This window comes from Natrix helvetica, assembly GCF_964273705.1.
Source record: "Natrix helvetica genome assembly, chromosome: 2".
Classification (NCBI taxonomy): Eukaryota; Metazoa; Chordata; class Lepidosauria; order Squamata; family Natricidae; genus Natrix; species Natrix helvetica.
The window spans coordinates 18,983,376-19,005,952 of NC_138552.1; the positions used below are offsets into that span (position 1 = coordinate 18,983,376).

General features: G+C 45.3%; 1 protein-coding gene across 1 annotated transcript in view; it reads right to left on the reverse strand.

Moving 5' to 3' along the window:
• The window catches only part of ADAMTS12 (ADAM metallopeptidase with thrombospondin type 1 motif 12), a 207,559-nt gene that overhangs the window by 31,630 nt on the left and 153,352 nt on the right, over nucleotides 1-22,577 (reverse strand). Inside the window, exons 14-16 of the mRNA XM_081942601.1 lie at nucleotides 15,371-15,491; nucleotides 2,439-2,683; nucleotides 539-680 (exon numbers count right to left, since the gene is read on the reverse strand). Of these exons, the coding sequence (XP_081798727.1) occupies nucleotides 539-680; nucleotides 2,439-2,683; nucleotides 15,371-15,491 (508 nt within the window). The remainder of the gene's footprint in view (nucleotides 1-538; nucleotides 681-2,438; nucleotides 2,684-15,370; nucleotides 15,492-22,577) is intronic.

The window sequence follows — 22,577 nt, forward strand, 5'->3', positions numbered from 1 at the left end:
GGAACTGTTTTCAACAGGCCAAGGTAAATTGATAATAAGAATTACTCAAGAAGAAAGGATAATTATCATAAATTAACTGACAAGAATGAAATTCCCTTTCTACCTTAATCACTCCAGAAGCATCTAGGGGTCACCTCCAGCAATTACTTGGTAAGTTATTATTAGTTTGAACAGAGGCTGATATAAAGATTTCTATGTGTTTTTTTTAATGGAAAAAGATTGTTAATTGCACAGTGTGATTTCTGCATTAAATTAGGGCAAAAAACCCCACTGCTTTTATTACTTGGAGTGGGAAAAATGCCATTGTTTGCCTGAGGTTTAACTAATGATTAGTTGACACACAAAGTAGTTTTCTGTATGCTGATTTTATTGGTGGCCTTTCAAAGGGAATGTAAATTAACTTTAATAAAACACTATTTGCCAGTCTGAAGCAATTTAAGTATACCCAAGTTGGTACATTGTTAGAACAATGAATGAGGAGACCAAAGCAGATGACAAGAGAGAGAGGAAAGGGACTTGGAGAATTGTGATTTCTTACCACTTCCACAAGTTACACTGCAACTTGTCCACTTTCCGTGTTTCCAAATGTATTCAGGCTCCTCTACTTCATTTTCCAAGCTTGAGCTTTTGCGCACAGTGTATTCATATTTTATTCCAGGGTTGTTTTCCTGAAAAAGGAGCTAAACGACATTTATTGTATGTTTCAATCACAAAATATCAAACCAGAATACTCTCTACTCTTCTCTGTTTTTAGAACTACCAGATTGGGGCTCCAAAGATCCAGCAGGCCACGACTTAAGCCACCCACCACAGATCACAATCAAGGAAGCAAGAACCATCCAGATCAGAGGTGGGTTCCTACTGGTTCGGACCGGTTCAGTTGAACCTGTAGCGGTTTGGCGGCCTGGGTCGCTGGAACCAGCAGCGACCCAGCAGGCCTGCCACGCCTCCGAACAGATTCCCCAGTTGGCGCGGCATGTTTTTTCCCCCCACTTTTAAATGTTCTGCGCACGCGCAGACCTATTTATGGGCAACTGCACACATGCATGGAGCATGCATCTGGTGCGCATGCAAAATTGCACATGCGCCGAACCGGTAGTAATGCCGACAGCAACCCACCCCTGATCCAGGCCTCAAAAAAACGTTCTCATGTAAGAATTAAAGGTTAATTCTTGGAATTAAACTTGGAAACTGCAGGAGTCACCCCAGTCCTCTTTGATTTAGATATCTTGAATTTCTCCAGTTTGGTAGAAATAATAAATGCATATGTCCATTGATGAATTCTCTTTGAACATTTTTAATCTCTTCCCGCCAGGTTTCTTGCACACTGGTATGCACTGTAGATATATTATAGAGGTCTCTGCAGAGTATACTAAATACGCCAAGCTGGTGGCCCCACCACTGTGATTGAAACTCCAGCTATCACTTCAGTTTAATTGTCATGGCTACCACCTTGACTAGTGTAGATGTAAACTGCTAACAAATTCCTTTCCCGTTTATGAATTATGTCTAGAGATCCTTCTATCTCATTCCCAGCCTCCTCACCATCTCTGGCAACAAGATGAAATGACCTAGATCTCTTTGCTTCCATTTATTTTTGCCTCCCAGATCTGGCAGCTGTAATATTTTGATGTGTTCAATCTACAATCCTTTCCATAATGCCCCGGGAATGATAATCTAATTAAATCTGACACCCATATGCTCCACAGCTGTAAATAATAACACCAAAATCTTCTTCTTCTTGTCCAAAAGGTGCTTTTTCAGGAGACAACTGGACTTTCTTGTTTTTTTCTTTGAAGATATTTTGCTTCTCATCCTAGAAGCTTCTTCAGCTCTGACTGGATGGTGGGGTAATGGAAGGATTTATATTCCTTGCAGACAGCTAGTCATTTGCATTCTTTTAGAGAGTTATTAAGGCCACCTGGAGGTTTAGCTGTCTCCTCGGGGTGACCTGAGAAGTGCAAATGGATGTGGAGCCTTCTTGGCTGCAGGATGTTTTCTGCCCTGTGTTCAGAGGTGATATTCAGCAGGTTACGACCAGTTCTGGAGAACCGGTATCAGAAAGTTTGAGTAGTTCGGAGAACCGGTAAATACCACCTCTGGCTGGCCCCGCCCCCATCTATTCTCTGCCTCCCAAGTCCCAGCTGATTGAGAGGGAATGAGGATTTTGCAGTATTCTTCCCCTGCCCCGCCTACCAGGCCATGCCACACCCACCAAGCCACGCCCACAGAAATGGTAGTAAAACATTTTGAATCCCATCACTGCCTGTGTCCTTCACTGTTGAAGACATAAGGACACAGGTCAGAAAACACCCCGCAGCCAAGAAGGCTCGACACCCAAAAGCATGTGAGGTGAGAAAAGCTGCAAATTTGACAATTCCTTTTCTGCACTACATTCACAGTCCGCATCACACCCATCATGTGACACGCTGGCGTACCTGCAGCCACAAGGATTCATTTGTGGGCCCAGAAGCAGTGAGGTTTTCCAAATCCCCTTTTCTCCCATACTGAAATATTGTTCCCGCCACTTCGTAATGTCCATTCCACTGAATAATAAACCCTCCGTTGAGGTAATACTTCTGAGGATCTTCGCTTCGCAGCGCAAGGAAATTGCCTGCTTCTGACACTTCAACCACTTTGATGTGCCTTGCGCCTTTGGGAATCAGGCCAATGTCAACATAACCTACGTGAGGAAGACAAAATGGATTAAAAAATATCTCCAGGTGTTCTTGAAGACCCTGTGGACATCATCCAATGGTCCAAAATGTTGGGACTTGTAAGCAGGGGTGGGCTTCAAAAAGTTTAGCAAGATGGGCGGGGCTTGAGGTCACAACCAGATGACATGCAATCTTGGGTCTCCAGGATTGCTGTCGATATCTCTGTTTCTGGATGGTCCTTTTGGACCTAACCTGTTCTGAAGGAACAGTGATAGAGAAGAGCATGTCCTGCTTATCTCAGGGGCATCGCAAAGCCCCTGATTGATCCAGGAGAAAGCTCTTTTTGCCAGCTACAAGAGAAGCAACCAAAATGGCTGCCCAAGGGTGGGACAAGCCTCTGAAACAGAAGCAGTACAGGAGTGTGTCGAATTGGTGAGAAAAATTTTTATTATTAGAGAAGGGAAAACCCAAAAGAATTGGAATTTAAAATAAAATTGAAGACAGAAGAAAATAAGCGGCGAATTAACTCTGGTTTAAGACAATCGTGTTATCTTTTTTACCTTAACTTTGTTTGTTTTCTATGGATGAACTCTTTACAAATGCCTCTTACTTTTAAACTGGGCTGGTCTATTTTTTTCCCTTCTTCCTCTATCCCTTCTCCATTTTTTGTATTTGTGGATTAAAAGCTTTTTCTCTCGTAAGGCTTGGACGGAGTGTAATTTTTACACTTTTTTTTTCTTTTCCTCTCTTGGACAGAGAGACAGAAACAGATGGAAAAGAGGTAACACTGCCATCTAGTGGCTAGAGGCTTGGCAATATCCAATAAAGCTATAAGCTAAGGCTCAGTGAAAATGTTTTGTTGATACAGGTGTTTCTTTGAAGGAAAGAGAAAGCTTTGATTTGAAAAACTCCACTTAATTTGTTTGACCTAAAAAGTCTCGGATGTTTTGGCAGTGTTTATAACCTGGAAAATGGCACAACGCGAAGAAGAAAAGGCACTAACTTTGCAAAGAATTTTCTTAGAAATTCAAAAAGTTTTAATAATTACAGAGAGAATTGAAAAGAGACTTGAAATTATAGATCAAAATACAGAAAGTACGGGGACAGCGATGAAGTTTGAGGACAGACCTGAAAAAATAACAGAGACATATGAAAGTGATAAGAAAATTGTTGACACTGACAGGAAACTCAGAGTGGAGGAAAATGACAAGTTTGAAATACAGAAAGGAGAAATTGATGAATCAGATCTTCATTTCGGTTGTCAGAAAATAGATGAAGAAAGGAGAGAAAATTTGGCAGAAATAATGGGAGTAATCTCAGCAAAAGCACTAATGATAACAAAAGTGAAGCTGATAAAAAGAGCAGATAAAGGGTTTTGAATTCTTATTAAACATGCAATGAACAACAAGTTTTTAAGAGAAGTCCACATAAGACTTATCAAGAAAACATTTAGAATACTAACTTTACAAATGGCAAGAGATATTGGATTACACTATCTCTGGAAGGATACAGGATGATGAAATGAAATGTCACAATAAATTTTAGTTAAATGTAGTTAAATTTTGAGTGCTGTGTACAATGTAATAATAGTTATAGTCAAATAAATGATTAATAATGATAACAAAGCATTTATATATACTAGATTGATAATATGAAATCTTATACAAACTGTAAGTGAGGATCATAGAAATGATGTTGAAAAGCCTTTTTATAAAAGATAAACCATTATATATAGGATAGATTATAAAGATGTAATATCATTGGATGACTTCAGGATGATGTAATTAAATGTCATAATATAAATTTACTTTAAATTTAATATGCTTTATGTTGAAAGGATGTAATAATAGCTAGGCTTAATGGATGTTTAATAATTATATGAATTTGTATATAAGTATATTAGATTGATGATACTAATAATGGGAAAAACATGGAATTGAAAATGATTAGAGAATGTTATCAATGCTAAAATAATAGAATGATGTCACAATAAATTTAGTTAGATGTACCGTATTTTTCGCCCTATAAGACGCTCCGGAATATAAGACGCACCCAATTTTAAAGGAGGAAAATCTAGAAAAAAAAGATTCTGAACCAAATACTGTAGTAAAATATTTTATATCAACTGTATAAAGTTAACAGCAGTTTAAGAACAATTTTATGTCCCCCACTTTTAGATGACCCAGGCAATGTTCCCTCTAATTTTTTTTCAGTGTGAGCAGAAAAGTATAGTGTTTGAGCGGCACATTTTTATGCCTGAGCAGCACCTGAATTTTTTTCACAGGTGTCACCTAAGACAACAACAAAATCAGTATTATTTGAAACTCAAAGTTATGTTTATTCAAGGTACCCGCTTAATTAAAAGTGTTATATAGTATCACTTAACAACGCTCCTGCTTAGTAACCAAAATGTTGGGTCAGGAACTCTGGCATTGAAGCACGCAAGTCTTAAAGCTGTCAAGTTACAAGATCCTTGCATCCCTAACCCTTTAGGAAAAAAAACCCCAAGGGGTCTTCAAACTTGACAGCTTTAAGACTTGTGGACTTCAACTCCCAGAATTCCTCCTCCAGTCATGTTGGCTCAGGAACTCTGGCATTGAAGCATGCAAGTCTTAAAGCTGTCAAGTTACAAGATCCTTGCATCCCTAACCCTTTAGGAAAAAAAACCCCAAGGGGTCTTCAAACTTGACAGCTTTAAGACTTGTGGACTTCAACTCCCAGAATTCTTCCTCCAGTCAGGTTGGCTCAGGAACTCTGGCATTGAAGCATGCAAGTCTTAAAGCTGTCAAGTTACAAGACCCTTGCACCCTTAAACCTTTAGAAAAAAAACAACAACCCAGGTCTTCAAACCTGACAGCTTGAAGACTTGTGGACTTCAACTCCCAGAGTTCCTCCTCCAGTCATGTTGCGGCGACGTCTTCTGCGTGGATCTGCTCCATCTTCGGTTTTTTTCACAGGGGACAGGGCTGCTGCTGAAGATGCCAACGATGAGCCCTTGCCGCCACCAGAATAACAGCTGCCTCCTCTTCCTCCTCCAACAGCACCACCACACTTGGAGTGAAGCCGCCAAAGCTCCCGCTGGCGCCCCCGCCCATGGCAGCAGCGGCGGCGCGTCCCCCATGAGGCTTTTTCCCCCCTGCTGCCCTCCTCCACCTTCCTACTGGCTCCTGCCCGTGGCAGCGGCGGCGGCGCCTCCCCCTCTGTTCGGAGCATCTGAGCTGAGCCCCGTTACCCCTGCCCCCTCCTCCTCTGCTGTGCTTTTGAGGAGCCATGAGCCGCAGGAGCCAGTAGGAAGGCGGCGGAGGGCAGCAGGGGGAAAAAAAGCCTCATGGCTTCTCAAAAGCACGGCGGAGGAGGAGGGGGCAGCAGGGTAACGCGCTGCCCAGCTCAGATGCTCCGAATGGAGGGGGACGCGCCGCCGCCGCTGCCATGGGCGGGGGCGCCAGCGGGAGCTTTGGCGGCTTCACTCCAAATGTGCCGCCGCTGCCATGGGCAGGAGCTTTGGCGGCTTCACTTCTCACTTCTCGCGCGTCCCCCTCCACTCGGGGCATCTGAGCTGGGCAGCGTGTTACCCTGCTGCCCCCTCCTCTTCCGCCATGCTTTTGAGAAGCCATGAGGCTTTTTTTTCCCCTGCTGCCCTCCGCCGCCTTCCTACTGGCTCCCGCGGCTCATGGCTCCTCAAAAGCACAGCAGAGGAGGAGGGGGCAGGGGTAACGGGGCTCAGCTCAGATGCTCCGAACAGAGGGGGAGGCGTCGCCGCCGCTGCCACGGGCAGGAGCCAGTAGGAAGGCGGAGGAGGGCAGCAGGGGGAAAAAAGCCTCATGGCTTCTCAAAAGCACGGCAGAGGAGGAGGGGGCAGTAGGGTAACGCGCTGCCCAGCTCAGATGCTCCGAGTGGAGGGGGACGCGCCGCCGCCGCTGCCATGGGCGGGAGCTTTGGCGGGAGCTCTGGCGGCTTCACTTCTCACTGTCAGGAAATCTGCCGCAGCATCAGGCAGCAAATGTGGTGCTGTTAGAGGAGAAGGAGGCGGCAGCAGATATTCCAGTAGCGGCAGGGGCTTTGAGGGTTTATTTTAGCCACAGCGCCGGGCGCAAGCAGCTAGGATTGACCGCCCACAAAGGACCTCCCCGGGCTTGCTTTGCTGAACTAGAGTCAGTCACCCCGCGCTCACCAAAACAAGTCCGGGGAGGTCCTTTGCGGGCGGCCAGTTCTAGCCGTCTGCAAAGGACCTCCCCAGCCTCCGGCGCCTGTGACAGTACAAAACACCGCGCAGCAGTTGGAAACTGCTGCACGGTGTTTTGTTGCCGCGCACCTTAGAGGGAACAGTGGACGCAGGTGGCTACATTCGGCTTATAAGATGCACTCAGATTTTCACCCTCTTTTTTGGAGTAAAAAAGTGTGTCTTATAGGGCGAAAAATACGGTAGTTAAATTTTGAGTGCTATGTACAATGTAATAATAGCTATAGTCAAATAAATGATTAATAATGATAACAAAGCATTTATATATACTAGATTGATAATATGAAATCTTATACAAACTGTAAGTGAGGATCATAGAAATGATGTTGAAAAGCCTTTTTATAAAAGATAAACAATTCTATATAGAACAGATTATAAAGATGTAATATCATTGGATGATTTCAGGATAATGAAATAAAATGTTATAATATAAATTTATTTCAAATTTAATATGCCTTATGTTAAAAGGATGTAATAATAGCTGGGCTTAATGGATGTTTAATAAGTATAACAATTTGTATACATGTATATTAGATTGATGATACTAATAATGGGGAAAAACATGGAATCGGAAATTATTAGAGAATGTTATCAATGCTAAAATGATTGAATGACTTAGAATAGGAGGAAGCATAATAACAATGTATACAAAGATATCTTGATTGTCAATATGTGAATTTTGATAAAATTCAAGTAAGGACTACGGAAAGGACACAGACTTTGTAACCAATCGACACACTGTGTGTAGTTGAAGAGGCTTTTATGTTATATGTGTTGTGTGTTTGTGTTTGTCTGAAAATAAAAAAAATATTTTAAAAAAAAGTTAAGCAAGGGGTTCTTTGCCCGGTTGCTGGGTGGGCGTGGCCCAGTCAGCCTCCTGTACCATGGCGGGGAGGGGGTATTTTTGCCCTCTCTGGGCTCCAGAGGCTTTTCTCGGGCCTCCGGGTGGGCGAAAACAGCCTCTCCGGCCTCCAAAGGCTCTCTGGAGGCTGGAAATGGGCACATTTCTGGCCTTCCAGTACACCTGTTTTTGCCCTCCCCAAGCTTCCATGTGTGCCCTGCACTTAGCTGCATCCAAAACGGGCTGCGTGGGAACTCCTGGGAGGCAAGGGGAGAGAAGGGATAGGTGGGGCTAACCAGGAGTGGGATATGGGGGTTCTCCAAACTTCACAGAATCTTAGCTAGAGATTCTCCCGGACCCCTGCGAACCCCAAGCAGCCCAACCTTGCAAAAGGCCCAAAAAACAATAAATAGCCTACCTTGGCTTAGAACAGAGGTGAGCAATATTAACCTCTAGCACTTTTAGTCCCATCAAGCAGGTCAGGAGGTTTTTAAAATATTATCACTTTTATTAATTTTATTTAATTTAAGCATCTCTTCACATCTTTGTAATGAATGTACACCTATATCAGGGGTGAGTTATGGCCGGTATGCCCCAGTACAGGTGTACCGGTGCCTGCTGGGAGCAGCAGGCACTGTTCCGGTAGGGTTTGAACCAACCAGGCCATTTGTGCATGCACACGCAGTGTACGGTGCCTGTGCAATGCTCCGCCGAGCATCTGGAGCGTCGCAGGCGTTGGGTACGCATACATGAGCAGCTTGTGTGCACGTGGTAGATGCCCGGCCCACTCGCAGTGTACCGGTTGTGACGGGATCCGGAACCCACTAATGACCTACATGTAGATTTTTGGCCCAGAAATTTCTAACACATACATTAAAGACAACCATCCAGTTGTTTAACAACCATTTGAAGTTATAACAGCACTGAAAAAAGTTATTTATGAACAGCCCACACACTTATGACTATCACAGCGTCCCTGTGATCAAAATTCAGACACTTGACAACTGACATGTAATTATGATCGCCACGATGTAAAAAAGATGTCGACGTTCTAGAAAGAGTGCAGAAAAGAGCAACAAAGATGATTAGGGGACTGGAGGCTAAAACACACGAAGAATGTATGTCTAGTTTCATGAAAAGGACTAGGAGAGACATGATAGCAGTGTTCCAATATCTCAGGGGCTGCCACAAAAAAGAGGGAGGGGAAGCTATTCTCCAAAGCACCTGAGGATAGGACAAGAAGCAATGGATGCAAACTTATCAAGGAGAGAAGCACCCTAGAACTAAGGAGAAATTTTCTGACAGCTAGAACAATTAATCAGTGGAGCAACTTGCCTCCAGAAGTTGTGAATGCTCCTTTTTAGGAAGAGACTGGACAACCATTTTTTTCTGAAATGGTGAGGTTTCCTGCCTAAGCAGGGGGGTTGGACTAGAAGACCTCCAAGGTTCCCTTCCAACTCCGTTATTCTATTCTATGAAGGTTGTCATGGGATCATGGGATCTCCATTTGTGACCTGGGCTTCTGACAAGCAAGGTGAATGGAGAAAGTTGGATTTGCTTAAAGACTGCAGTGATATGCTTAACAACCAAGCAAAAATAAAATGTCATAAAATTGGGCTGGATTGCTTAGTGAAGAAGGTTCCAGCTCCCAACTGTGGTCCTAAGTGGAGGACTACTGGTATAGAGAACAATACTGAATATATTCCATTTCAAAACAGCTGTAAAGCCACAGATAAAATGTAAGGGTGAGAACGACAAACTGAAGCTACATAGCCTTTCTCTTCCCTTCTCCATAAATACCCCCCCAAAAAAGTCTTATATAACTTTGGAAAAATTAAACATTGGTGTTCAGTTATGAATCAGTATTCTCCATGCTCTTTCCCCAAAAATGCTTTGTAGCAAAGCTTTGTGCTTCCCTCATTTTCTCAAGGAGAAATTGATGGCTTTCATCAGACAGAAAAGAAACAATAGCTGAAAATATGGATCATTTCCCCAGCTGTACAACAAATTTCAGCTGGTGTTCTGGATAAAGCTGTGATCCCTATTCATATCAAATAGAAACTTGCCTATTTAATAGGGCTTGGATGGAGAAAGGTTTGTTGGTACATTTTGACAATGCTTACAGAGATATCTCTCTTGAGTGGGATAGTGGTATTGAAACTGTAATAAATATCTTATGTTTAATTATGTAGCCCCTAATATATAAAGAACTAATTACTCTTAATATTTATCTGTTGAAAGGGATGGCATCATTAATCTCATTTAATATTATAGGCAAGTTTGATATCAAATTCAATACAGGTAGTCCTCAACCTATGGCCACAATGGAGCCCAACATTTCTGTTGCTATGTGAGGCAGTTGTTAAATGAGTTTTGCCCCATTTTATGACCCTTCTGGCCACAATCGTTACATGAATCACTGCAGTTGTTAAGTGAGTTAACACGGTTGTTAAATGAATCCGGCCTCCCCAGAAGGTCACAAAAGCTGATCACATGACCCCAGGACACTGCAACTGTCACAAATATATGCCACTTGCCAAGTGTCCAAATTTTGTTCATGTGACCAGGGGACGTTGCAATAGTCACAAGTGTGAAAAATGGTTGTAGGTCATTTTTGTTAGTGGGGTTGTAACCTCAGATGATTTTAAGCTGAGGACTGTAGTTGTAGTTGCTATGTTGACTTTTTGGCACCCACCAGAGGTGGTGTACTGCTGGTTCGGACTGATTCGCCCGAACCGGTAGCGGAAATCATCATTTTTTTAGCCAAAGTGCATGGTTGGAAAGCTGGGTACATGCACGGATGCGCGCTCGCTCACATTTGCAAACCGATAGGGAAGGTAAGTACCACCCCTGGCCCCCACCCATCCAAGACATCTCTGACCCAACACCTAAACCAGGCTTGAACCAAAAGGCAGTGTCGAGATTCCAAGTAATAGACCCATAGCAAGCAAAACTCCGAGGCTGGTGGATTCCTCAAAGAATAGCTTTATTAGAGATATCATATTGGCACGTATCTGGTGAAAACCGACTCTGAAGGCTCCCGTGGTTACCGCCTAATTAAAAGTAAACCTTTTGTCACTTTTTCAAAACAATCAGTCACGTGGACCTGGTGACATCACTCCACCTTTCTCCGATCAGATGTGAGAATGTCCTTGGTTCCCAAGAGAAAATATTTTGTTTTGGCTACAGAATACCAACTATCTCGAACCCCCCCTCCCTATCCCTCAGCTCCAGTGTGGCAACACTGAAGCTGTCAAAATGGCTTCGGCCAGGATAGCTTCAGTGTTGACAGGCAGCTTATTAAGAACTCTTATTGACCACTTGAGGGACATTAATCCAAGTCAGGCCCAGTGGCTTGTAATGAATACAGGTAGTCTTCAGCTTACAGTGGTTAATTTAGTGATCATTCAAAGTTACAGTGGCACTGAAAAAAGTGACTTGTGACCTGTTTTCAGACTTATGACTGCTGCAGCATCCCCATGGTCACCTGATTTACATTTTTTTGCACTCCGGAGGCTTCAGGGAAGCTCATGAAACCTCCGGAGGGCCTCTGGGGGGTGGGGGAGGTTCTTTTTGCCCTCCACAGGCTCCTATAAAGGCTCTGGAGCCTGGGGAGGGCGAAAAATGGCTTTTATAAAGGGTGAACTCAGCTGGCCAGCGCGCACATGCACGCTGGCCAGCTGACAGGGCAGCGCCTCACGTGCCCTGACAAATGGCTCCGCGTGCCACCTGTGGCACGCGTGCCATAGGTTCGCCATCACTGATCTATAGCAATCTCTGCAGCTTCTAACAGCTGATGACCGGGAGAAATTGAAAGTGAAACTAGCTGTTTGCTCCACATGGCAAATTGCTAGGAGGCAGATTTTTTTTCTTGTGCTAATCAAGCTGTTTGCTGCAAGGAGGTAAGTCAACAACTATAAATGCCTATAGAATGTTCAGAGTATTAGACTTATTTTTTAAAGATTACTTTATTATTGTTCTAGACAACTTAACAAGTGAAATTTAACAAATTAAGCTTTTTAAAGTAAATGCTTGATCTGAAGAGCCCCAGTGCTATTGTTTTAAAAAGTGCTGTTCTTTTAAATAGCAGAGAATAACTATACTTCCAGAAAGCACATTTTAACAGCATCTGTACAAGTATAGTCTGAAATATAACACTACAAACAGTGTATATTGTCTGTACCAGTGGTGGGTTCCTGCCGGATCGCACCGGATCGCGCACTCCCTTTCGGCGACGAACCCGGAAGTACGTTCTTGCCCCGCCCCTGGCGACGGGACGATGCTTGCCTGCGCTCCACCAGCTCGGCTGGGAACGGAGACGTTTCTCTGCTCAGCAATGTCTTCCGTGGAGCGGGCAGGCTGAGCCTGCGTCCTTTTCAGGCGCTCTGCTCCGCTGAGGAAACGTCTCCAGTCCCAGCCGAACTGGTGGAGCGCAGGCAAGCGTCGTCCCGTCGCCAGGGGCGGGGCAAGAACGTACTTCCGGGTTCATCGCCGAAAGGGAGCGCGTGATCCGGTGCGATCCGGCAGGAACCCACCACTGGTCTGTACTGTTTGTTGCAAGGAGGCAAATTGCTGGGAGGCAGAGGCAGATATTTTTCCCTTGTTTTCCTTCCCAAAATCTAGGTGCATCTTATACTTCGGAGCATCTTATGGGTACAGGGAATGGGTACAGGCTATAATCCTCAACTCCAGGAAAATCTTTGAGTAAAAAGGAAATAATTTGCATTGCTAGTCCAATGACAGGTGAATACAGTCTTGTCTGTTTGCATAATTAGATCATGTAGTTAACTTTTTTTATGGCTAATCTGAACTGATATTGCAGTAAAGCATGTAGCAGACATCAAGAGTTTCAGTCAAAACCCCAAAGAATATCCTCATTATTTTATTTTAATTTGAATAAAATGTCATAACAAATAAATCATTGATCTACAGCTGTCTACAACTTTCCACTAAAGCATTTACATAATGTTGCCAGAACATAATAAAATATACATCCATTTGCCTTCCCAAGCTAGTGTTGGTCCAACATAGCAAATTACTTCAGTAGAATTTATTTTCTTTTCTCGCAGGTTTCACAACACTTTGCCAGCGAAGGCAATTAAATATGCATGTAATCTTTCAAAAATGATTTGTGGCCAAAATCTGAAATCTACTGGGATATACTAGCAATGAAGCATGTGTACGTTTGCACCAGCAAATTATGATATACGTAAAATAGTCTCTCAAATACTTTGGCCACCTAATGAGAAAGAAGGACTCACTGGAGAAGAGTCTAATGCTGGGAAAGATTGAGGGCAAAAGAAGACAGGGACGGCAGAAATTGAGGTTGCTGGATGGAGTCACCGAAGCATTCGGCGTGAGCTTAAATGCACTCCGGGGGATGGTAGAGGACAGGAAGGCCTGGAGGGACATTGTCCATGGGGTTGCGATGGGTCGGACAAGACATCGCAACTATCAGCAACAACAAAAATGTTCTCAACCAAAGTCTCAATTTCTATGCTGTAATAAAATAATTAATAAAGATCTACCTTCCAGGCTGTGCAGAAATTGAGGCAAACCCTATCATCAATGAGATATCAAGATGTAGAGACGCAAGTAATTGTAATCTACATAAATTAAACCACAGCACAATATCGCATTTTGTTTTTTTAAAAAGTTAAAAGAAAAATAGCACTTTTTCACCCTAACCCTAACCCTTTTTTCAATGTGGTTGTAACTTTGAACTAAATGTACTGTTGTAAGTCGAGGGTCACCTGTGTAGAACGTGTTATTCCTTCAGTGGAGTTCATTTTGATCAGATTTGCTGTGTCTCATAGACACACGGAGTATGTGTTTTTGTGTGCACATGTGCATCGCTTCGGATGAACTTTGATCTCTGTCTCCTCTTGCTTCCCTCCCTCCCTCCTTCACAGAGATCCTCTGTGGCCTGTGTAGTAATTAAATCTGACATGAAGGAAGAGAATTGACCTTTTCATCTCCCCTTTTTAAATAATAACAATAAACCAAGAATCTAATTGCAATAGACCAGCAAAGAGAAACTGACAAACCCACATCAAAAAAGAAAAGTAGTAATGCCAAAGACCCTCCATTTCCAAAAGCTATAATTATGGGCTATTTTTCCTCTTGGATGATAAATCCTAAGCATAATTACAGGGCAGCCCTAGTAAAGCTTTGCTTAATGTAGTGCACTTCATTTAATGTGATAAGATTTGGATGCTGAAATTTTATTCATACTTGTATGAGCATCCCCGTTTGATGCATTTCTTTGACTGCTTGGGCTACTAGATCTTCAGAAATATTTCTAGATAAGCCGTTTATTTTGCAATTACTGTGCTTGGTTCACCAAACAGCACAGGGTCAAATAGTACAGCCCTTTGCCCTAATTCTTTCAGCGTCTCCCACCATACATTCCACCCTTTCTCTAACTATAGAAAATCCATATGGTGAGGTGGGGGAGAATAGATGATGACAAAATAACTACAAATGCCTTTCGATTCTACCGTTAAAAACATTACTTCATATTTTTCAGCTTTTTATTTCCTCTGCACCTGCCAACTTTTAAAAAGGCAAAATAATATACAGGTAGTCCTCGACTTACAACAATTTGTTTAGTGGCCAAGTTACAATGGCACTGAAAAATGTGGCTTGCGACTGTTTTTTGCGACTGTTGTGACCTTTGCAGCATTCCCATGAACATGTGGTCAAAATTCAGATGCTTGACAACTGGTTCATATTTATGACCTTGGCTGTGTCCCAAGGTCGTGTGATCATCTTTTGCAACTTTCTGACAAGCAAAGATAACGGGGAAGCAAGACCAGATTACCAATTTATCAGCTGCAGTGATTCATTTAACAACTGTGGCAAGAAGGGTTGTAACATGGGTCAAAACTCACTTAACAAATGTCTCACTTCATAGCAGAAATTTTGGGCTCAATGGTCATCGTAGGTTGAGGACTACCGGTACCAAGAGAGAAGGGTGCTTAAATCTGGTTCACTGCCTCCCCCTGGAAACAGAGAAGGACCAGCCCATCGTGCCACTTTCAGTGAAAACGGAGCTCAGGAGGGCTGTGCGGCCTTCCCAGGCTCCTTTTTCGGCCGCAACAGCCTCCTGCAGCCCTCTGCCAGCGAAAACAGAGCTCCGAGCTCTGTTTTCGCTGGCAGAGGGCTGCAGGAGGCCGTTGCAGCTGAAAACGGAGCTCAGGAGCCCGTTTTTGCTGGCAGAGGGTTGCAGGAATCCATGGCAGCCAAAAACGGAGCTTGGGAGCCTGTTTTCATGGGCAGAGCACTCGGGCCACCACAGGCGCCCCCGATATGAGTGATGTCAAGCTGGCCACATTCATCCTGGCCACACCCATCCCAGCTCCCCAAGGTCAAACACAACCCTGATGCTGCCCTCAATGAAATCGAGTTTGATACTCCTGATCTAATGTTTTAGAACATTAAGGGTTTTCATGAAGAATACGAGCATCTGATTGGAAAGATGGGGAGAAAACCAAATAGAAATACTATTTTCCTACCTTTCCTCTGGGCTGTTTTCAAGATTTATTCTTCTTGGACTGGTTGTTCATACTTTCCTACAGAATATTTGAAATGGGTAAAGTAAATTGATAGCATAAGGGAAAGTTTCTTTACCTAATCCTTCACTCTGATTGAATGTTATCTTCACAGTTTGGCAAGAAGATCCATCTCCTAAGCAAATGCCACACTGATCTTCAGTAGCATTGGAATTAATTTCATAATCACAGCCAACAGTCTAAAAGAAAAAGAGCCTTTTTCAGAATAAATGTTACATGTGTTTGTCAGGATTGATATGTGTATTTTTTTTCTTTAAAATATCAATTACATATAAATTAAAAATAACTTTACTCTTAACTTTACATCCTATTTACCAATGGAGCTCATATATGTCCTAAAAACTGAATTTTTGAAAAAGCACCTTTGTCCTGGATGACTGAGAATCTCCACAGACATGGAGCTCATATATGTTTAAAGGAGCACTGATGAAGACAAGTAACTTTCTCCCAAGTACATCACCACTCTGACCAGTTCAAGCATGCCAGTATGTTGGACAAAATATTGCAGATGGACCTGTTCTATTTCTTGACTTTGGACTTGCCAAACTCAACAGCAAACTTCAGAAATGTGTGTAACATTGATGGTGATGTTAGCACAGATAAGGATACCTGGTCTGGATAATGACATGTCTGCAACAAAAAAACCAATCTCAGAAAGCATCAGGACTCCACATTTCAACCCTGAGCAGTAGATATTCCCGTTTCTTGGGGCTGTCTATCATCCTGGAGAAAAACGATCCTACTTTTTCCCTACCAGTTCTTATGCAAAATGTTGGTCTTAATATTTGTCTCATTTAGCTTCAATGTGCCCTTGTTTTGCATTGCACTCATGTGGTTTACATAGAGAAGCTACCAGTGCATGATGTAACGAGGGGCTTTGTTCTTTGGCCAATTAGTTTGCTGGGAAATGGGACAACTTGTCACAGCCAACTTACTGTAGCCAATTCAGCACGGCCAACTCACCATGGCCAACTTGCTGCAGCCAACTCATCACAGTCAACTCGCCATGGCCAACTCGCCGAGGGACAATTTAACAATTCTATTTAATTATTTAAAATAAAATAAAAATTATTTTAATTTTTGCCCTTCACCTTTCATTCTGTCCCTCCTTTCGCATCCTTTCTTTAAAGATCCCATTCCACCATTTCGTTGATATTACTGCAACTCTTGTCCCGCACCGAGTTGTCCTGTAGCAAGATGGTCATGATAAGGTTTCTTACAGCAAGTTGTCATAGACCCTTCGTTGCAGAGCCTGGCTCTCATTAGAGGGGTGACTGATTAAAGTGGCTTCCATAATTAAGGAAAGACTATATTCTGGGCCACCCCACTCATAGTCCAGCACTTTAACTATTATATCATTCTGGGTCTCACTTTTCACAGTAGAATGAAAAACATGCTACTGAAAGACCTTTTTAAAAAGAAGAGAAATTGTTATGGCGGCGCAGTGGTTAGAATGCAGTACTGCAGGCTACTTCTGCTGACTGCCGGCTGCCTCCAATTTGACAGTTCAAATCTCACCAGGCACAAGATTGACTCAGCCTTCCATCCTTCCGAGGTTGGTAAAATGACCCAAATTGTTGAGAACCATTAATTCTCTTGAAGCTTTTTTAGATTGGGTGTGTGAGGAGTATACTGGAAGACACAACTATATACTATCAGAAGTATAATGCTACCTCCGCACATTTTCTTTCTTTCATCTTTCCAGGAATATTATATAGCCAGAGTTAATTTAAAAAAAGCCATGGTGTGTCTTCCTATGATGCCCCAGGATGGCAGCCATCAAATTTTAAACTTAGTTTTTAAAAAGGTTGATTTGCAAAATGTTGATGCCTTCACATGAAATTGATGTTAGGGTGTAAAGCTAATCTTTCATCAGCTTTCAGATAAAAATGCAGGAAATGTTAGCTTTCTCATGTCAGATCATATATACTTTTATGGATAAAATGAACAAAACCTTTCAAGATTTGCCTAATAATTTCTGAGCTTTTGTTGATTGGTTTAATGACTGGACCTTGGAATTTCAAATTATTGGACTGTCCAATATAGCAGGTTTTAGATTAATAATTTACCAGCTTCACGATATGTCTTGACTCGTTAGCATTTATTCATAAATATTTGAATTAGTAGTTTGGGTTAGTTACTATATTATTTAGATGTCGTTATTTCAACCCAAAGAACAGTCATGGATTGATCTGAAGAGAATGCCTTTTATTCTCAGTAATCATTACCAATCTCACAATTTGAAATCATACAAAATAAAGTAATTGTTACCTTATAAACTGCCATCCAGATTTATGTTTCCGTAGCTCCATTAAGAAGTCTGAAACATTTACTCTGTTTGGCAGTCATCATCTAAAACAGGGATGTCAAACCCCACCCTAGAGGGGCCAGGGTGGATGTGGCTAGCTCAACGTCACTCTTGTGGTGGCCCAAGCACTCTGCCAGAGAAAACAGGCTCCTGAGCTCAGTTTCTGGCTGCCACAGCCTCCTGTGACTCTCTGCCAGTGAAAACGGAGCTCAGGAGGGCCACCTGCCCCATTTTCACTGACAGAGGGTTGCAGGAGGCCATGGCAGCCAAAAATGGAGCTTGGGAGTCCGTTTTCACCGGCAGAAGTACAGCGGGCCAATCCTTCGCTGTTTCCAGAGCAACCCCACGGATCAGATCTAAGTATCCTGCAGGCCAGATCTGGCCCCTGGGCCTTGAGTTTGACACCCCTGATCTAAAATAATGAATATACTATTATTATTAGAACTATTATGGTGGTTTTGCAATGACAAAAATAGGCAGATTCCATCTCTAGGTCATCAGGAAAATGCGAGTCTGGGACATTAGAAGAATAGAATTTCTCAGAGCTAGCATTTAATATTTTGCCACTTTCAGCAGACATGGGTAGCATTTGATGGGTATGGAGCTTCAACTCAACCTCCCCGTTATTTGGGGGCCATCAAAAATTTATTGAGTGAAATGGGACGTCATGAAGCGGAGAAGACTTAGCAATTTGTACCACTAAGGTTTTCTGCAGTCTATTGGTGCAAAAGAAAACTCCCATCCCGTTCTAAAAATCATCCAATCCAAATCTAATTAAAGCCACTGCCACTGAACAAGCTATGTATTTTAAAAGGTTTTTGAGAATTAAAATATCAACTAGAAATCTCTGATTATGTCCTGTGGGTCATTCCTATGAAATCTATTTTCCATAATGAATTTCAAAGAAAGTAGGGGAGGATGAAGCGATGACCTACTTAAACAGCTACCCTGTTTTCCAGTAGAGTGGAGGGAGGGGTCACAGAAGGGTTATTACAGCCTGATTGGTCCATTTGACTGAGAGAAAACTTCTTAACCTTCGGCTTCTCCCGTTGGTTCCCAGTTTCCTCTCAGTCGGTCCAAGACTCAGGTTTGGTTCCTAGTAGGAGTGTTTATGGTTTTCTAGTTAGTCAGTGTATAATACTTGATCTTGGTAAATTTGGTATTTTAATTTGATTACCTTTAGAAAATTTATTTTTTGTAGTGGGTCTGCCTTGCAGGGCTGTTGTTCGCTGCCCTTTGAAGGCTGGGAGACTCAGTAGAGGGGGGGCACTGGCTTCCTCCCCCCGCCTCGAAGGTCGCTCCGGACTGATGCCTGGTGTCTCGGGCGTGCCGGGCGACCCTACGGCTATGCACATGTTTTTCAGAGAAAGTCGCAGCGCGCCGGGGCTTTTCACCGCGAAAGCGACAGATCGGCTTCATTTTGAATTTCTTGCAGTCCGGGGCCGGTTACAGCCCGCGGCGGCGGCGCGGGGCCGTTTTTTTCTTGAATTTGGAGGTCTCCTGGTGAGTAGGAGCTCCAGTGTCTTTCTTTGGTGCCGCTGGGGGCGGCGAGCGTGCAAACGGCCGCCCGCAGGCAGAGGAAGCTAAGGGCGAGGTCGGCGGCCATTTTTAGGCGCGCTTTTGCCAGGGACCGCCCAAAGAAGCCGGCAGCCATTTTGGATCACGTGTCTGGCCATTGCAGCACGGAGAGGCTGGATACAACGTGGCCGTGCAGTTTGTAGTCTACCGGAGGCCCGGAGCAGGCGATTCCCACCAGCTGAAGGGCTGTTCCTGTTTCAAAATTCATTTGGTGCACGTGAGTGGGGCGATGGCTGATAGAACTGAGGCTCAGCAGGCCTTGCCGTCTCAGGCAGGCGATGATAAGGCTGAACCCACTCCCCCTGTTAGGCCTCGGGCTTCTAGGCCTTCGGCAGAGGACAGACCTTCCAGAGCTCTGCAAAGGGATGAGCTCAGGCGATCCAGGGCTATAGAGAAGGTCATCAAAAGAGCTGAGAAAAGACAGGCCCGGGATCCTGGGCCTAGATCCAGATCTCCACGCCCTGTGGCTTCCTGCCCTTCCCCACCTGTGGCCAGGGGGTTCAGCCCTTCTTCTTCTTCCTCTGCTTCCTCATGCAGATCTGATAGGAGTCAGCAGCGGGGGGGGGGGGGGAGGCTCGCTCTCCTTCTGTTTCCCTGGGGACTAGAGAGGCAGAAAGGGGGGACCCGTTGGAAGGTACCTCTGCAGGTCCCGTTAGGGGTAGGAAATCCAGCAGGGCCTATGTGGCACCAGACTATGATACTGAAGGTGATGAGGAGGATCTAGAACACCTCCCTGAGAATCTCAAAAGGCTTATTTCTGCAGCCTTCTCTAGGGGCATTTCTCAAAGGGACAGGCCCTACCACCACAGTCGAGTTACTCCCTTTAGTAGGTCCAGATCTAGGGCTTCCTCTCCTTCCCTCATGAGTGAGGTTTCCTCTAGGGGGGAAGCACGGAGGGATGATTGGGGGTTCTCTGAGGAGGAAGATGCGGCCCCTGAGCCGCCTCGTTCTTCTAACCTTTTCCTCCAGGCCATGTTCAAACCATTACTCAAGAAGGCTAGGAGGACCACCAAGGTGGGCACGGGGGACCCCACGGTCCCACCGCCCACGGATCCAGACATGGTCATGTTCTCAGCGACGGCCACTAATAAAGAGGAGATTCCTGCTCTTCCCCTTTTCTTAGAGGTGGCTACCAGCCAATGGGCCCGTCCTTCCAATTTTTCTCCCCCAGGCAGCAACAACCGTCGCGCCTACAACATGGAAAAGTCTTTTGTGCAGGCTATTCAGCTTCCAGCTATAGATCAGCCCATAGCAGCCCTAGTCTCCTCTTCCCCAGTGGTCTCGGGGGATGCGGCAGACAAACTTAAGCCAGAGGATAAGAGGGCGGAGCTCACCTTACGTAAGAATTACAAGGCCTCAGCATGGGCGGTGCGGGCGGCGGCTGCCGCCTCGTACTTTAACCGAACTACGGTCATGTGGCTCCGCCAGCTTCAGGATCGCATTCCGATCCAAGATGAGCGGGTTCACCAGGATTTAGCTAAGATTATGGCAGCGTGTCAGTATTCGGCTGATGCGACCCTAGACGCTGTTAGGTTTGGTTCTAGTGCCTTGGCCACCTCTGTGGCCTCCCGTCGGCTCCTGTGGCTCAGGAACTGGCAGATGGATTATAAAGCCAAGTGGGACCTGGTGGCCGCCCCCTTTGCAGGTCCAAATTTGTTCGGGGCTTCCTTAGACCCGATTTTGGTGGAGAACAGAGATAAAAAGAAGGTTATGCCTACATCCACCAAGAAGGCGGAGTCCCGTAGTCATCCCTATCGCAGGACCCAGTTCAAATCCTATGACAGGGATCAGGATCAGCGTTACCAACCATACAGGCAGGACAGGCAGTTCAATAGGCAGAACTTTCAAGATCGTTCTAGGTATCAGCCGCAGTCCAAGCAGCCCTTTCGAGGGGGGGGGCGGCCGTCCTTTCCGCAGGGGGAAATGACTCGAACCCGAGTCATCCCATCGGAGGCCGCCTGGCGCTGTATGCGGACAAGTGGGATCAGATCACATCAGACGGTTGGGTCAGGGCGACCGTTCGCCACGGCCTAAGGTTAGAGTTCCTCTCCAAACCCCCGAGCTTTTTCAAGGTCTTCCCTCCGGCTCGGGACCCGGGACGCCGGCGTCTCATGGACCTCGCTGTCGCCCATCTCCTAGGCATCAGGGCGGTGGAGGTAGTTCCGGGGCCGGAGAGGGGTCAGGGCTACTACTCACATCTGTTCATGGTCCCAAAATCCTCGGGGGGGTTGGAGGGCAATCCTCAACCTAAAGCGTCTCAACCGCTACCTAGTCTACAGGCGGTTCAAGATGGCGTCCCTGAAATCAATCCTGCAGGGCATTCGGAAGGGGGATTACATGGCCTCGGTAGACTTGACGGAGGCCTACCTCCACATCCCCATTCTCCAGTCTCACCGGTGCTATCTCAGGTTTTCTCACCAGGGCAGGCATTGCCAGTACCGGGCCCTCCCGTTTGGTCTGGCCTCAGCGCCACGGACGTTCACCAAGGTCCTGGCAGCACTGGCAGCTTACCTACGGTCCATTCCGGTGAGACTTCAGTGCTACTTGGACGACGTCCTGGTCCAGGCGGAGTCCCTCCCCAGAGCCACGTCGGATCTTCGGCTGACGATCCGTTGGCTTCAGGAGCTAGGGTTTTCGGTGAACTTTCCCAAGAGCCACCTGTCCCCGTCCAAACAGATCCTCCACTTAGGGACAGTGATAAACTCCGAGTCAGGGAGGGTTCGCCTATCCCCAGACCGCTTGACCAGCCTATGTCGACTGGTCTCCTCCGTAAGAAAAAGAAGGTCTGTTTCCATCCTGACCTTGTCTCAACTTCTGGGGAAGATGGTCTCTTGTATAGGGATTGTGCCCTGGGCCCGGCTCCATCTGCGGCCTCTCCAGTGGGCCTTGATTCCAGTCCAGAGAAGGATGATGAGCAACTCCTTGCGGCCAGTTCCTCTACCAGCGGAGGTGAGGCTCTCTCTCCAGTGGTGGATGTCCCCGGCGCTGCAACAGGGGGCTTGCTTTTGGGAGCCCGAGAGAGTCACCGTGACGACGGATGCCAGCCTCTTCGGCTGGGGGGCCGTGATGGACTCCGACATGACCCAGGGACGTTGGTCTGCCTCGGATCTCCACCACAACATCAATTGGCTGGAGCTGAAGGCCGCGAGACTTGCCCTCAGGACTTTTCGTCATCACCTGCGGGGGCGCCATGTCCTCCTGCTCACGGACAATGTGGCGACAAAGGCCCATGTCAATCGCCAGGGGGGCACTCACTCCCGTTCCCTTTGGCGAGAGGCGCAGGCGTTGGGCTTGTGGGCAGAGAGACACTTGGCTTCGATAGTAGCGGAGCACATCTCGGGGGTGTCCAATCGTCAGGCGGATTGGCTGAGTCGCACGA